The following is a 17,436-nucleotide window of genomic DNA, read 5'->3' on the forward strand; positions in this document are numbered from 1 at the left end:
GGAGTTTGCATTGGACCACACATATTGGTGTGAATGAGTTGGAACTTTTCGTAGCTCTCCAAGCCTGGTTTGCTTGGAATGGTTGCTTACTCGATTTATCAAGCTGGCAAGCATGACACAAACTCCTCATTTCTTCTGATTTGTTATATTTTGAATGAGATTTTTGTGTTTCATTTCCCTAAGGCCATTGTAGTGAAAATGGTCAAATCTCTTGTGCCATAGTTTACACTCATCTATACTAGCAGTATGAACCTGAAAACTTGGTTTTTTCCACTCAACGGGAAATTTTTCCCATCATTTTTACCTTTATCAACTCACTACCCTCATTGTCTAGTATCGAACAAGACGTATTTTGAAAACACAATGAGTAACTTCGCTCTAACATTTGTCTGACACTTAACAAACTTTGGCTAATTTTAGACACATACTAAACATTAGAAATGTATTTTGTACCTGTTGGGGTTTAAACAACAATTTCACCCCTTCCTTTGACCTTCATGAAGTCACCATTTCCAATCCTCACTCTGGACTAGTATGATTGATCCAAGTCCATGAAATTGGCGAGGTTTGGTGTCATGTGGTTGGTGCAGCCATTTTCTATCAACCAAGTTTCTGTGTTGATGTGAGTTGCATAGCAAGAGGTCACAAACAATTGCTCCCTCTCTCGATTTTGCTATTTATTTTCGACCACTTGTGCTTGCTACTGTGGCTGGTTTGCTTTATTCTTGCAAGCTTTCTCTGTATGGAGAACTGCTTGTAGGACCTACATTGAATGTTAGGCTTAAACCAACATCTATTCTTTGCATGATTCTTCTTTTTACAATGAGGACATGGTGGATATCCCTTCATTCCATCATTCTTGCCCCACTGATTGTTGGCATTTTCTTTCCGCTTTCTATCTCCAGCAGGCTTCTTGTTTCCTCCCTAAACAAATTTCCCTTTGGATGAAGCCATCATTGCTCCTTCACCGTTGTCTTCTTGTCTCAACAACCTTCTTTGTTCATAAGCTTGTAGGGCATGGACAAGCTCTATAAGGGTAATTCGGGACAAGTCGTTTGAGTCTTCAAGAGATGAAATCTTGGATTCAAATCTCTCTGGTAGACTCACTAACACCTTCTTTACTATCCTATTATCTGTTATCTCTTTGTCAAGAAGTCTGATTTTGTTGACCACATTCATAAGTCGATCAACGTACTCCTTAACAGTTTTAGACTCTTGTATTTTCTGCATTTCAACCTCCCTTCCCAGATTCAGGATTTGCATGTTCTTGGTTTTGTCACTTCCACCAAACTCCTCCTTAAGCTTGTCCCAACTTTCGTTTGCTGTCTCACAAGCCATAATCCTTGTGAATGCTTGATCTGTGACATCTAACTGGATGTGGGACAGAGCTCTTGGAGCTTTTGTTGCCTCTTCTTCATGGAGTCTAATCTGGTTCAACGTGGGATTTGGCCCCAATTGTGGTGGTTGCTTCTCTTCCTCCACATATTGCCAAAGACCTTGGCCCATTAAGAAAGCTTTCATTTTAACAGCCCACATATGGTACTGTTCTCCATTGAAAACTAGTGGAGTAAAAGAGGTTGAGCTTGAAGCCATGAAGATAAATTTTGTGTAAAACTGACAGGGAAGTTTTTACGTAGGAAAGGAGTTAAAAGAGATGTGAGAAGGATGAATCTCAGTAAAGAGAACTGGGCTTTGATAGCAAATGTTAGTTTACAAGCTGGAAAATACAAAGGAAAGAACTAAAGTTTTAAGAGACTCGTTTGTTGGAGTTGTTCGGCTCTTCTCTTCATTAGCATAAACAACGATTACATACAAACATTTTACATCATCATTTACATCACTTAAATACTTACTCTAGCAGAGAATTAAATGCATACCTAATCTGCAGAGATATTTCTAAAACATTACAGCAGCCACGTAATCTTAACTAACACAAAGTATGTCAGCTTTTACAATCCTAAAATTCAGTTAAACTACTCGAAGTAGTTAACCAAAACTCTGACACAACAACTTCTAGATCGACCCTGAACCTCGACCTCTTTCAGGCCGCATATTGCATGCAGCTTGCATTGCTTCCAAGTCGCATCTGAACACATCTATCTACAGCTCGCATCCATCTTAGCTTGCACACATCAAGTTGTAAGCATTATGATCGTATTAACATGCTTTTAATAAGATATCACTTGCTTTAACATACAGTAATGAATTTCAAAACTGTATTGAAACAACTATGAACGTGCCCACCTTAAAGGACCTGAAATATATCTCTACATTATTATTATTATTTTAAATTAACTCACTAAGAATGGATCGATTATGAGGTATGATCCAAGGCAGACACCCGATGGTGGGAATATAAAAGTTTATTGGGGAAGAAAAACGTAAGAAATTTATTTTTAATGATGTTGTTATTGAGAAGAACTGGTAAAATAGAAGTTGGATATATATATTCATTTATTCGGCTATACCGGGCTTTAGGAGCCTGCTTCAGACCATATAAGGCCTTTTTCAACAATGACATCTTATCCTCGCTCCCTTCAGCTGTAAAGCCCTCTGGTCGCTCTACATAAATTTCTTCATTCAAGTAGCCATTCAAGACAACTGACTTGATATCTAATTGGAAAATCTTCTACTTAAATTAAGCTACCAAAGCGAGGAGAAGTCTAATCGTGTCATGTCTCAAAATTAGAGCAAATGTGTCGGAAAAATCTACTTCATATTGTTATGGATAGCCTTTGGCTACAAGTCGTGCTTTGTGTTTGTTGACTGATCCATCAGTGCTTAGTTTAGTCTTGAAGATCCATTTAACTTTAATGGCCTTCGAATTTGATGGTCTGTCAACCAACTTCCAGGTTTCATTCTTCTCGATCATGCTTAATTCTTCCTTCATCGCAACTCTCCATTCTTTTGACTTCGCACTTTAGAATAGCTTGTAGGCCCCATTATAGCAACATTACACCTCTCATATACTTCAACTAAAGGCTCAATGCCTTTAACTGAAAATTCGTTATCAGCATCTAAATCTTCGTCATCGACGTTCTGGTTCTCAACGACCTCTTTCTGCTAAGGCCTTGCTTCTTCAACGATTCTTTTCTCTTCCCAATTCTAAATTGACATCTCATCAACTCTGACATCTCTTGTGATTAGAATCTTGTTAGTGTTTGGATTGAAGACTCTATAGGCCTTGGATTGACTGCTGTAGCCAATAAAGATTCCAACTTCAGCTTTTTCATCAAGCTTGGTTCCTTTGCTAGCTGGAACATGTGCATAGCAGATGCTTTCGAAGACTTTGAGGTTGTCCACCATTGGTTTAACTCTATACCAAGCTTCAAATGGAGTTAATTACTTAAAGCCTTAGTTGGAAACCTATTGAGCAAATAGACTCCTATATTAACAACTTCTGCCCAAAAGGATTTTGACAGCTTCTTCTTAGCCATCGTGCATCTGACCATCTCCATGACAGTTCTATTCTTCCTTTCACTCACTCCATTTTGCTATGGAGTGTAAGGACTACTCAATCGGTGCTTAATTCCAGCTTCTTTGCATGTTCCTTCAAACTTATTTGAAGTGTATTCAGTGCCATTGTCACTCTTAACTGATTTGATATTCAAACCAGTTTGGTTGTCCACTAACAGCTTAAACTTCCTAAACACATCGGCCACTTCATTTTTCTGTTTTAGGAAGTAAACCCAGGTCATTCTAGAAAAATCATCTATGAACAAGATGAAGTATTTGCTTCCACTCAATGATGGAGTCTACATTGGACCACACACATTGGTGTGAATGAGTTGGAACTTTTTCATAGCTCTCAAAGCCTGGTTTACTTGGAATGGTTGCCTGCTCAATTTATCAAGCTGGCAAGTATGGCATAGACTCCTCATTTCTTCTATTCTGTTATATTTTGAATGAGATTTTTGTGTTTCATTTCCTTAAGGCCATTGTAGTGAAAATGGCCAAATCTCTTGTGCCATAGTTTAGACTCATCTATACTAGCAGTATGAGCCTGAAAACTTGGTTTTTTCCACTCAACGGGGAAACTTTTCCCATCATTTTTACCTTTATCAACTCATTATCCTCACTGTCTACTATTGAACAAGACATATTTTGAAAATGCAAAGAGTAACTTCTCTCTAACATTTGTCCGACACTTAACAAACTTTGGCTAATTTCAAATACATACAAAACATTAGAAATGTGTTTTGTACATGTTAGGTTTAAACAACAATTCCACCCCTTCCTTTGACCTCCATGAAGTCACAATTTCCAATCCTCACTCTGGACTGGTATGATTGATCCAAGTCCATGAAATTGGCGAGGTCTGGTGTCATGTGGTTGGTGCAGCCACTATCTATCAACCAAGTTTCTGTGCCAATGTGAGTTGCATAGCAAGAGGTCACAAACAATTGCCCCCCCTCTCGATTTTGCTACTGATTTTCGACCACTTGAGCTTGCTACTGTGGCTGGTTTGCTTTATTCTTGCAAGCTTTCTCTGTATGGCGAACTGCTTGCAGGACCTACATTGAATGTTAGGCTTGGACCATCATCTATTCTTTGCATGATTCTTCTTTTTACAATGAGGACATGGTGGATATCCCTTCATTCCACCGTTCTTGCCCCAATGATTGTTGGCTTTTTCTTTCCTCTTTCTATCTCCAGCAGGCTTCTTGTTTCCTCCCTAAACAGATTTCCCTTTGGATGAAGCCATCATTGCTCCTTCACTGTTGTCTTCTTGTCTCAGCAACCTTCTTTGTTCATGAGCTTCTACGGTATGGACAAGCTCTATAAGGGTAATCTAGGACAAGTCGTTTGAGTCTTCAAGAGATGAAATCTTGGATTCAAATCTATTTGGTAGACTCACCAACACCTTCTCTACTATCCTATTATCTGTTATCTGTTTGCCAAGAAGTCTGATTTTGTTGATCACATTCATAAGTCGATCAACGAACTCCTTAACAGTTTTAGACTCTTACATTTTCAACATTTCAACCTCCCTTCCCAGATTCAGGACTTGCATGTTCCTGGTTTTGTCACTTCTACCAAACTCCTCCTTAAGCTTGTCCCAAGTTTCTTTTGTTGTCTCACAAGCCATAATCCTTGTGAATACTTGATTTATGATAGTTGAATGGATGTGGGACAGAGTTCTTGGAGCTTTTGCTGCCTCTTTTTCATGGAGTCTGATCTGGTTCAACGTGGGATTTGGCCCCAGTTGTGGTGGTTGCTTCTCTTCCTCCACATATTGCCAAAGACCTTGGCCCATTAAGAAAGCTTTCATTTTAATAGCCCATATATGGTACTGTTTTCCATTGAAAACTGGTGGAGTAAAAGAGACTGAGCTTGAAGCCATGAAGACAAATTTTGTGTAAAATTGACAGGGAAGTTTTTACGTAGGAAAGGAGTTAAAAGAGATGTGAGAAGGATGAATCTCGGTAAAGAGAACTGGGCTTTGATACCAAATGTTAGTTTACAAGCTGGAAAATACAAAGGAAAGAACAAAAGTTTTAAGAGACTCGTTTGCTGGAGTTGTTCGGCTCTTCTCTTCATTAGCATAAACAACGATTATATACAAACATTTTACATCATCATTTACATCACTTAAATACTTAGTCTAGCAGAGAATTAAATGCATACCTAATTTGTAGAGATATTTCTAAAACATTACAACAGCCACATAATCTTAATTAACACAAAATATGTCAGCTTTTACAATCCTAAAATTCAGTTAAACTACTCGAAGTAGTTAACCAAAACTCCGACACAACAGCTTCTAGATCGGCTCTGAACCTCAACCTCTTTCAGGTCGCATATTGCATGTAGCTTGCATTGCTTCCAAGTCTTATTACTTCCTAGTCGCATCTGAACACATCTATCTATAACTCGCATCCATCTTAGCTTGCACACATCAAGTTGTAAGCATTCTGACCGTATTAACATGCTTTTAATAAGATATCACTTGCTTTAACATATAGTAATGAATTTCAAAACTGTATTGAAACAACTATGAACGTGCCAACCTTAAAGGACCTGAAATATATTTCTACAATATTATTATTATTTTAAATTAACTCGCTAAGAATGGATCAATTATGAGGTATGATCTAAGGCAGACACCTGATGGTGGGAATATAAAAGTTTATTAGGGAAGAAAAACGAAAGAAATTTATTTTTAATGATGTTGTTATTGAGAAGAACTGGTAAAATAGAAGTTGAAATTAAGTAAATTATTAAACACATACAGTATAACTGTTAAAAAAAAAAGCTTGACAGGAGGGATATATAAGAGGAAAAATAGGATAAAGAAAGCAGTTATTTTTTTAAAATATGGTTTGAAGAGAAGCATGGAGTTTAATAAAATGTAGTAATGCAAGCGTTGGTTATTGTTGTCACAGTATTTGTATCAGGATTATCATCCCATTTCCCATTGCCATTATCAGAAAATGACCCACATAAGAAACACCCCCGATATTTTCGGTACCATTTTCTTTTAGTTTTACTAAGTCTCTTCACATCCAGTAAATCCGCTCATATCAGACCAGATCAAAGTGTTGATTGTGTTGTGTTACCCCATTTCGGTTTCAACCACATTACCTCTCTCTTTCTACTCTTATATCTTCTTCTTCTTCTTCCCATATCATTATTATTTATTCTACAATCTTCACGTTTGCTCGAACTTTTAAATGTTACAAATATGACCCTTAAGGGTGGCACCAGCCAAGCCTGTGCTGCGTGCAAGTACCGACGACGAAAGTGCGATGCTGAGTGCCCTTTAGCTCCATTTTTTCCTCCTGACCAACCTAAAATGTTTGCAAATGCTCATAAATTATTCGGTGTTTGCAATATTTTGAAGATTGTAGAGAATTTAGACGCTAACCAGAAGACTGAAGCAATGCGTTCCATTATTTACCAAGCTGATATTCGTGATAGGTATCCCGTTCATGGATGTTGGGGCATTATTTGTCAACTACGTTACAGAATTTGGCAGGCGGAAGAAGAACTTCATACTGTTCATGCACAACTCGAGATGTATAGACATCATTATCAACAACAGGTCAATTCTATGACGGATGATGTGTCACAACTTGAATTAGGCATGGCTCCTCCCAATAATTCCCTTTCACTTTTCAATCATACTCCACAGCAGCCGGCTTCTTATAATAATGCTCCGCCTTTGCCTCTTTCTCAACACCACCACTCTTATTCTAATAACAACAGTTACAACGACAACAACTCTACAACTTACATGGATTCCAAAGATAATGTTGCTGATTCTATGTGGATTCAACATCAATAAGCTACTGCAACCAACAACAGTTCCAATTCCATCGCCATTCAATCTCATCAATTGGTTGCCTCTCAACCTTTGTCTATTCAGCAAGAGGACGTTGTTCATGATTACGATGAGATGCAACCTTTTTTCGAAACCATTGATGACAGACAGTCGTACATTGATTCGTGTATGATTGTAAAGAGGCTTACTTCTAAAGAGGCTTACGACTCAAGGTAATTGATTAACTTCTTAATCCGAATTCATTCTTGTTGTTTCGGTTCATTGTTGTTTTGAATCTGAAATTGATGGTGGAAATAATTGCTTTGCAGTTCGGAAGAATCGTTGAAAGATACAACACAATCGATTAATCATGTTACAGAAAATGAATTGAAGAGTGCAGCTGCATGCTTCAGTCTGACCAGTGTCAATTGATCAAAAAGGCCAGACGAAAAGACCAGTGCGTTCCATATTCTTTTTCTGCTCAATTTATAAAGTTTTATAGGTTAGATTCCACAATTTTGGGCATATTTTTCATTTTTATTCAATAGAAAAATTTAGTTCTTTGTTAATCATTCACTTATAAAATTTTACATTCTACAGTTTTTTCAATAATATCGTTTCTTTTATTTAGAATTATAACCAAATATTGCAGCTTTTCAATATGACAATGGAATCAAGGAATGAATAGAACAGCCACTGTTGTTCTGGACACATGGTTTCGTGGTAGAAATTAGAAAACCAATTAAAGATATATTACAGACTGAAATCACATTATACACAACAACTAAGATTATTCGAAAGATTAGCAGTAGAGTGCTTTCTCTCAATTACAAGTGGAAGAAATTGGATTTCACATAAGTTCATCTTTTTCTACATAGTTGCTCAATTAAGGCACAATTTATTCACACACCATTAAGCACATTCAGAGAAGCCTAGTGTTGTAGGATCCACAAGATGGGCATTTGTGATAGAGCCAATGGAATGGAGCAGCTCCTCTCTTTTCACAATCATTACATAGTATCGCCTGTGAGTCCTTTTTATGTTAAAACATATAGAGATGCTATAGAATATGATACAATAGAGAGAATAACGAACCTGAGTTCGGCCAGAATACTCCTGTGGAATTTTCTCCTCAGCCAACAATGCATCTAACATCCTGAAATACACCTGCAAAACATTTTCAATGGTGTTAAGTCAGTATAACTGAAATGGCTGGTATATTTAACAAATGGCAGCTAAGAAAGCACTTTTTGAAATAAGGTGATGGAAGAAGTTAACAAATATTAAAGTTGAGGTAATAAGTAATCCTGCGACTATATGAAACTTTTTTGTCAGCTGAAAAGATGTTTATGTCTACACAAGAGCTAATGTATACTGATCCCTCGAGAGCAACTATAGTTTAGAAATTAGATATGCACAAAAGGCATTTATAAGTTTTTGAATTATCATCTGATAAAATGTAGACAAATGAAATATGCTTTGATGTTTCAAACATAACAAAGAACAACACTGTATCAGGTGGTATTGGTTAATCTGATTTAACCCTGTTCTTGAGAAAAATCTCTCAATTCATAGTTTCCATCCTGGAACCCAGAGGGAACAAATAAAAAACAGTAGGTTTATGAAAACATAACCTAAATATTTTTTCAGTAGTCTACAAAGGGAAATACAGTTAAATTGGCTTTGGCCAAAACAAAGTTATAATGCCAATCACTTTAAGCTGTAAGCATGAAAAGCTAAGACAAATTCAATGTTAAGCCAATGAAAGACAACATGAAAAGATGTAAGCATTCTTCTCCAAGGCATGCACTGAAAGTAATTTCAGCCGTAAGAAGTAATTTGCAGCAACATAATAACTGACCTGCATGTCACCAAGTGACTTGCTACACATAGGGCAGGTATAGTGAATTCTAGTGTAATCCTAGCAGCAGCACCACAAGAGTCAGTAAAATTGCCTGAATATTTACAAATGAAATAAAAAGGGGAGAGTTACCAGAGCCAAGTACCTGAAAACATGCTGAGTGCATAAAATGACCACATGGAAGGCCCTTCACTGGAGCATTAGATGAAAAAATGTCTTCATGGCAGATTGGGCAGTTGTCCATAAAACATCGTTGTCGGCATATATGCTTTGAAATAGCCCGCGACATGCAAGCATTGCAGTTCATGCAGTGAAAATAGTCAATGCCCAATCCCTTCCCTAATCGGCACAGATTACAGTAAGGGCAGTGGTAGATTTCCCTGTTGAGGATTTGTTTTCGAAACTTCATAAATTTAGAAATAATAGGCCTATTTGAACTTATCCTAGAAAATAGAAATTTAGTGAGAAGTACAAGAAAAAAAAGAAAACTAATGGTACAACAATATTGGAGAAACTGTGAAAGTGGTATTGATAAGCACGATAATAGATTTGATCATCAGATAATTCTACTGCAAATTCGTCAACCATCAAGGGAAAAGGATACTTAAGTTATTATATCTTTAGAACTGAGCAATATATCAGCTAACCACTGCAAAATCATAGAGCTCAAAAATTAAGGAGGTCAATTAGGCTATCACCTTTCATCCTCAAACAATTTGCAGATCCTGCAATAATATCTTGCCATGGATAATTTTTTGCAGGAAACAGTTGAGCATGCAGGCCCAATTGGCTGAACTGTCAAGCATTTCATGCACATCATCTTCGTTATACATTTCCTGCATTCATATTGAAATCAGCACTAAAGATAAAAAGAAAATGAATAAGAAAATTTCAAAACTTAAAAACTTCAGATGTAACCAACGCTGCTGTTACCTATCCAATGAATGATCTGCTACCTCCTCATCATGGCATCGTATGCATGTATAAAGCTGATTGCAGCAAGGGGCCATGAGCTTACAGTTCCTCTTATAGTGTTTGCAACCAAAGACCAGTTTGACAGGGTCACAATAAGATGGATACTGGCCTGGAATCTCTTCCCCATTACTTGAGATGGATGTTTTTGAATGAATAATCTGTTGTCCAGTGATCCAGCGGCTAAAACAGTGTGAATATTAGTGCCAAGTTTCATTAGCTTCTTTTTATTCAAAGATATGAAAAACATAAATAATTGAAAGCTGCCTGAGTATTTTTATGTCTCCCAATAGCACATTGTCTGGATAATGCAGTTTAAATCAAGCAAGCATCTTGGGGATACATGGCCAACTTCAAGAAAATTGAAAAATGGATATTCATTCTTATGTGGTATATTGAGCTAAATACATGTGGTTCACTGGCTGACCCTAGGACCATCACCTTCAAGAAAACCGGAAAGTGCATATTCAATATAAGTTGACCTGATTTGATTCTGTCCTTTCAATATCACATTTATTGGTTAGGGAAGGAAAATATGGAAAGGTCCCTCAGATTCATGGCTACAACCATCAGTTACATCCTAACTTTTGGCTGACTGGATTTTATCTACAACAGATCACTCATAAACATATAAAAGTCATACCTACCAATTATCCTGACAGTATTATATTCACTACAGAAACATCTGCAAAACAGGAATGTTATTGAAAACATAAAATAAAATAAAAAAAAAAAAATCTTTAAAAAGGGGAACAAAAACCAAAGATTTAGTAGGCGATGAATAATTACTGCCAACCTCATTATCAGGCTTTGGATTATGTATGATTTTTTCTGAGGATCTAATGAAGAATCACGGGATACTTTTCTTATCACAGCCTCTAGCTTTTCTTGACTCATTGCCAGAAGGCTTTCATGATTTCTAGACTTCTGACTTTCTGGAAAAATTTCACCTGGCTTATCAACACAATCCACTACATCCACCACTTCATTGCATCTCTTCTTGTCGCCCTCACTATAATGTTTTTTACATTCTGAAAATTTGTAAATACTTTGTTCTTCATTGGAAAGGTTTTTATCCATATTATACTTCTCTAATGACCCAACATCAGTTCCATCATTACTTTTCTCTGGAAAATCAGTGACTTTGTTGCAACAGTTTTCTCCTTTTCCTATATCAAAAACTTCATTAGAAAGGTATGTTGAGATAACCTCCAAAGGATCTGCAGTCAACGAAGAAGGAACACTTGGCTCCTTTGCCACCTTAGCGATATCATACCCTTCCCACCATTCTCTTATCCATTCTTCAAACATTGTATTTTTTGTGGAATTGAGCCATAAGGACATCACAGTATGCTGCTCTTCCGGTGTTAATGCTGCTGTTAGCCACGGTATCATATCTTGTAGCTTTTCAGCTGATATTCTTCCAAGTAAGCATTTTATGATCTTTTCTTGCTCCTCAATAGAAAAGCAGTCTCTAAATAAGGGCCAAAGTTCAGTTTCTTCACGGTGGACATGTTCTAACAACAATTTATGCATCGATTTGCATTTATCATTGAGCCTGATGCACAACTGTTGGTACTTCAACATTCTCTGATCCTGTATATTTGAATCAGTAATAGAAACTGGAACTTGCAATTCGAGCATCTTATTTAGAATGTGGGATATCTTTCTAAAATGCTCAGCTTCTAATCTGTGGTCAATAGAGTATGAATGGCTAATATTTTGGAGTTTTCCTTTTGCCTCCAAAGCAGGAAATGCAACCTCGTCCTCTGCATCACTGTGAATTTGATATAGAAACTGTATGAGATGGAAGCGCCGCTCGAAATCCATAAGCAACAGAGCATTTTCGGCCAACTGAGCTGAACCAAAGACAAGGTATTCCAAATCTTTCTTGATTGCCTTGTGGAAGAAAAACATGAGATCTATTGGAATTGGTCCATTCACATTAGAACTGCTACAGCATTTTTCAACCGAAAATTTAAGGGAGGGGTGTAATGTCCTTAATGTCTGCGGGAAAAATATCTGTAGACTGGTTGCACCAGAGTAGAATGTTTCATACTTCTTAATAGTGAGGGAATCAGGAGATGAAGAACAAGACAAATATTTGCTCTCCTTGATGGTAGAGATTGACTTCATTTGCCACTGTTCTACTCCTTTACAAGGATGCATATCTGGCTGTAAGGAAGAATATAAAACAGCTTCCTTGATTTGCTCAGATAGGAAAGAACATCTGCTCTTGAACATTTTCTGCAACTCCAGTCCGAAGTTTTCAACAGAGGTCTTACCCGAAAATCCAATATGGAACCATTTATTTAAGAGGTATGCAAATGATTCATTGACTAAAGAGTCTCCGTGATTTATGCTATGAAGAATGAACCTAGATTCATCCTCAGATAAGTGAGCTGAAAACCAGATGATCACAGACTTCAGCAACCCAAATGGCATCATATGAAGTGTCTTGTATAGAAGCTTCTGCTGCATTTCAAGGCTGCAGTTCTGGTGACAGACAGTGAACACCTGATGAGAAAAACATGAAATTAACCCTTGACAGACTGAAAATAAACAAAACTTAAGTAAGTTTTCTTGATGTAAGTTAGCAGCTAAATACAAAGGGATAATAGAAGTTACTAAAGGCATTAAGCAGCTGCTAATTTAACCGCAATGAGTTATGTTATTCTCTCCTATTGCTCTATAAGGTCATAAGGAAATAAACAGTATACCTGTGTCTCTTGAAAAGCAAACTGTTTGCTGATCTCCATCACAAAAGTCTCCAGTTCACAGAAAAGCTTCTCCACATACATGCACATGGGTATACCATTTTGAATATAGCTGTTTAATAACTGCTGTAAACTTTCAACTCGAAATTGCTCTTTAGAAGGAGACAGACAGCAAGCTGTAAGTTCATTGAATACAGGATAACAAAAATTTTCCAGTGCAGTGCTGTAAACCAGAAAATAAAAAATATGAGAAAGAGTTGTCCTACTTGGCACTTAGGAAAAGCATATTTGAGTAGTAACAGGAGTTGCTTCACCAACCATATTAATTACCTGTAGAAGATTAGAACATCAACAAAGAATTTTAGCTGGAAAACTATTGAATCTAGATCTGAGAAATCATTTGAATGTTTTATTTGATGTAGTTTGTCCAGAATTCCTTCCAAATCTTTCCTTATTGCTCTATGCCAAAGCAGAATACCATCAAGTTGATTGTGTCCAATGTTTGTTTGTAGACCATATGCTTTCTTCTGATGCCAACTTTCTCCACAATACCTCTTAGATGAAAGCAATATCGGTATGCTTCTCATTTTTTCAGATTCATGAAATTTTTGTACTCCTTTTCCGTAGGCCAAAACATAAGATTGGCTATGTTTATCAAGCCAAGAAATTATGACCTACAAAAATATATATAAACTAATCATACTGTGGAAGATGATTCGAATCAGAGTGAGGAATTGAATTCTGGGTCTACCTCTTGCACTGATGTTTCTTCAGGTACAATTTCTTTCAGACAATTTTTGACATTTTCTTTCTCATCCTGTGAGAGAAATGATATCATCCATGGAAAAAAAACCTCCAGCAATATTACAGGAACAGTGTATAGAAATTCGCAAGCAAGCGAAGCTTGCTCTTTAGGAGAGAACTCCTGTATCAGCAAAGGAAAAACCTGCAACCCACATGCAATGTGTATTAACGCACACAACAGTGTGAGGTTATATTAAGGACTATTTATATTGTATGCTGATAAGCATATTTGATAGAATGAGATTGACATCACTCAATATAAATCAACAGACAATCTGCTAAAACTGACCACAGTCATAACATATAAAGATTTGCAACTTATTAAAACTGTCCAGTAGTCGGTCTCTATTCCTAGTGACAATATATAAAATAATCTGGCAATCCAAAGAAATCTCCTGAATGAATTTGTTATCCTTTAGAGATCATCCATTATATGGGGAGCGATAAAACAACAGCTAGTCATGATGTCGCTTTTGGGTTTCGTTATAATCTTTTTTATGTTTATTTACGTTGATTTTGTTGCTCAAACACCAATACTGATTACTGAGGTTTTTAAGATTGCTGAACTTTAACCAAAACTGATGTTATCAGCCAAGGGACTCTGCTTGAATAGCTGAATTTCTCCAAGCCGAAAATTTCCCTCAGTATTGAAATTGAATGAGTTCTATATCATCATTTACCCCATTTATTTCTACTAGATGTTAGCTGCATAAAAGGTCTCCGATTATTAGTTTAGAAAATATACCTCAACTTCAACTAGTTTAATTTCCCCATTCACTCTATAAATTTCTATTCCCCATCATAAGCTTGCTGCATTCAAGGCTCTGATTGTATGTAGCTTAAGGCTTTGAATCCTGTTATTTTCATGCAAGTTGATAATAACTGTTATCATTATTTGATTTACCTCTTCACGAATAGATATAGGCATTGTAAATTACGTGAGTTCCCAATCAGAGTTTTGGGCAACTTCATCAGTGTTACTATAAATGAGTGGGTGGAGCAGTTGGTATTTTGCCATTGAAACATACTTTTAGCACTACCGAATCAGATATTCAGATTCTACAAATTATATCAAGGGATGATCTTTGCCTATAATGGACTCCTAAACGAGAATTGTATTCCTCTTCTTTCAAGTTTTGAAAGCCAAAGATTATTATTATTACATAAAATCATTGTTTTAGAGAAGTGTACTAGTAATGTCCAGTTGTCCAGTTAAATCGAAAGTTTATCCAACTTAACTAACCAAAACATAAATAAGCTAATAAGAGGAACACATTACTGGAATAACTTAATTTAAGAAAAGATTACTGGAATAACTTAATTTAAGAAAAGACATATAATGGAAGAAAGTTCCCTAACTGAGCAACATTATCAATGGCAAAAATAGGTGGCTACCTGTTCTTCTTCTTTCAGCATGTGCTCACATATGAAGGCCCGGATGGTGCTGATATGAAAAACAACTTCTTTAAATGACTGGGACATATCTTCATTTCCCTCCAGTAAACCATTCAAGCCATCGAAAACAGAGTCAAAGAGTGCATCAATGCTCTCATGCTCCAGTGAATATGTAGACGCCACATTTTTAATATGTACATCTAGTGCTAAAAATATCACCTGCCAAGAGAATTTCAAGTTTAACTCGTGGAACCATGGGTTTTTACATGGAGTACAGAACAAAACGAGAAAAGTTGGAAAGGATAAGGAATGTTAAAAGTTCACTTTTTTCTCTTTAATACAACTAACAGCCAACTGTCTGGAACTTTTGGTAAAGTATGTAAACTAGTATATCAAACTTAAAGTAACTTCCAGAATATACAGAAATATCGACATAATAATTGGAACAATTCCTAATCATTGACTACTAAGATAAGCAGGGGTAGCCTCCAACTTATAACTATTAGTTAATGGAAGTTAGTCAATGAAAAAAGTCAATTTCTTGGGTACTTATAGCATATCATCGCAATCAAATGCATGGGCCAAAGGTTTTTCTTTTGGAGAGAAAAGAATAAATAAATAAAATTCAAATGCTACCTCCCTCTTAAACATTTACAAAGTACAATTCAGTGTCTTCGGTAAAACCCTCACCAGTTGTTCCTTCATCTGATCAGTTGCTTGTAAAAAATGGTTGATTTCTTACTCATAAAAAACACAGAAAGAAAAAAGTTTTTTTTTCTTGGTTATTTTGTTTAAAAAGTCGGGTTAATATGAACACATAGATCAACTTTAACAAAACTCTTTACCATAAAGTGTTTCGTTATGTTTTTTCTTTTTTAATAATTCTCTCCATACTTCAGATGCAATCATAATCCTTTAACTTTTGTAATTTTTGAAACTGTTTTTGCGAACATCTGTTAACATATAAACAAACGAGAACTTGTTTAAAATAGTTTCTTTGAGAAAGATAAATTAATGGTCTCTAAGCATTATCAAAAGTTGAGGAGAGGTTTTCTTTTATCAGTAATTATTGAATTAAAAAATAAACGCATTATCGAAGTTCGTATTAAAAAAAAAATAGTTTATTTATTTTCATTTCCTTTAGTTCCATTTTCTCGGGAACCAAACGGGAAGAGTATGCAAAAAAAAAAAAAAAAAAAAACACGTGTAAGTTAAGCTGACCTCATCTTCGGTGGCACAGTGATACTTATATACAAGTTTCAAGAACTCGAATCGCCGGTGGAGCGTAGTATGAGCTCACGTCGTAGGAGGCACGCTCCAAAGCAGTACGCCATGCGACGGAGGTCGAGAGCTCGGCGCGTAGGGCTTTGTGGAAATAACGAGCAAAAGAATGGGAGCATCGGCGAGGCGAATTGTGGACAAGGACTCGGCAACAGGCAATGCCTCATCCTCGTCCTTGTCGTCGGAGTTTCCGGAGAATCTCCACCGTCCATGAACCGACAGCATCAACGCGTGAAAACGGAGGGGAAGGTTTCGCATTGGAAATGCTACTGGATTTAACACTCTATCTGTGTCTAGTTTAGTTCTTCTTCGAAGAGACTAATAATTATTTAATTTTCTGTATTTGGTTTTGATTATTGTTATTGCCACGGAGGGTGATTGAGACGTTATACCCAACGGCCGACGGTTTCATGTTCGGTTTGACTATGGCTATTATACGCGCCTCCAATCACTCCAAAACGGGTAGTCAAATTGGCCAGGCTCCGTTCTAATTCGGACCTTACCAAAAACCTTTTATTTCACTTCTTCTACAGGATAAAAACTAATGTTTTAATATTTTTACGAATTTGTGGTATTTTAATAATATAAAAAATATTCCATTAAAAAACCTAATTGATAAAACATGAAAATGTTGGTTCCAAATTCGGGCCAAACCGGGTATAGCAATATGGGAAAAATTGGTTCTTGATTATTGGAGAATAAACGTAACGCGCTAAAAGAGAGCGTATATAAACAAAAGATTTTGCTAATTTATTTAAATTTCCCGCCATGTGGCCCATGTCAATATTTTATTTTCATTAATAATAAGCATAGATAGATTTGGAAGGAAGGCTGTGGGTATGAATGAGGGGGTTGGTTTGGGATTGAAGAAGCGGCAAGAGGCAAGAGCCAAAGAGAGCATAGTCCACGCCGTCCGTATCTTGTCCTCACGTGAGGGTTTAAATTGGGTCAACCGTTGTTATTTGCAACCTCTTCTGTCGTTACTCGCGCGTGGCACCCTCACGTGTTTTCATGTTGCTTCCACGTTCCCTGACCTGCTTAGCCCACGTGGACCTTCCTCATCACCTATGTGACTGGGCTTTTATTGGCCCACCATAACCCAATGTAATAACCGTATATAACATGTGGTTATACCCGTATAC

At 36.7% G+C, this 17,436-nt stretch overlaps 2 protein-coding genes and 1 pseudogene across 2 annotated transcripts; 1 reads left to right on the forward strand and 2 right to left on the reverse strand.

Moving 5' to 3' along the window:
- Nucleotides 1–924: 924 nt before the first annotated feature.
- On the reverse strand, nucleotides 925–1,593 carry LOC116134773. The gene has a single exon (XM_031420422.1). It carries the CDS (start codon nucleotides 1,591–1,593, stop codon nucleotides 925–927), a length of 669 nt encoding a protein of 222 aa, XP_031276282.1.
- A 5,092-nt stretch (nucleotides 1,594–6,685) lies between these two features.
- Nucleotides 6,686–7,696, forward strand: LOC116134721 (annotated as a pseudogene).
- Nucleotides 7,697–7,926: 230 nt separating this feature from the next.
- On the reverse strand, nucleotides 7,927–16,554 carry LOC116134817 (zinc finger protein BRUTUS-like At1g18910). The gene is given in 14 exon segments (XM_031420468.1): nucleotides 7,927–8,288; nucleotides 8,360–8,431; nucleotides 9,126–9,185; nucleotides 9,271–9,505; nucleotides 9,824–9,961; nucleotides 10,059–10,280; nucleotides 10,894–12,614; nucleotides 12,818–13,037; nucleotides 13,145–13,488; nucleotides 13,566–13,760; nucleotides 15,014–15,232; nucleotides 16,235–16,304; nucleotides 16,306–16,393; nucleotides 16,396–16,554. Coding segments are annotated over 14 exon segments (3,843 nt in total). The 5' UTR covers nucleotides 16,553–16,554; the 3' UTR covers nucleotides 7,927–8,186.
- Between the last annotated feature and the right edge of the window lie 882 nt (nucleotides 16,555–17,436).

This window comes from Pistacia vera, unplaced genomic scaffold, assembly GCF_008641045.1.
Source record: "Pistacia vera cultivar Batoury unplaced genomic scaffold, PisVer_v2 Contig291, whole genome shotgun sequence".
Lineage (NCBI taxonomy): Eukaryota > Viridiplantae > Streptophyta > Magnoliopsida > Sapindales > Anacardiaceae > Pistacia > Pistacia vera.

Excerpts from the sequence above, each read along its gene's own strand:
- LOC116134773 (XM_031420422.1), bottom strand. The coding sequence starts at position 1,593 with ATGGCTTCAAGCTCAACCTCTTTTACTCCACTAGTTTTCAATGGAGAA.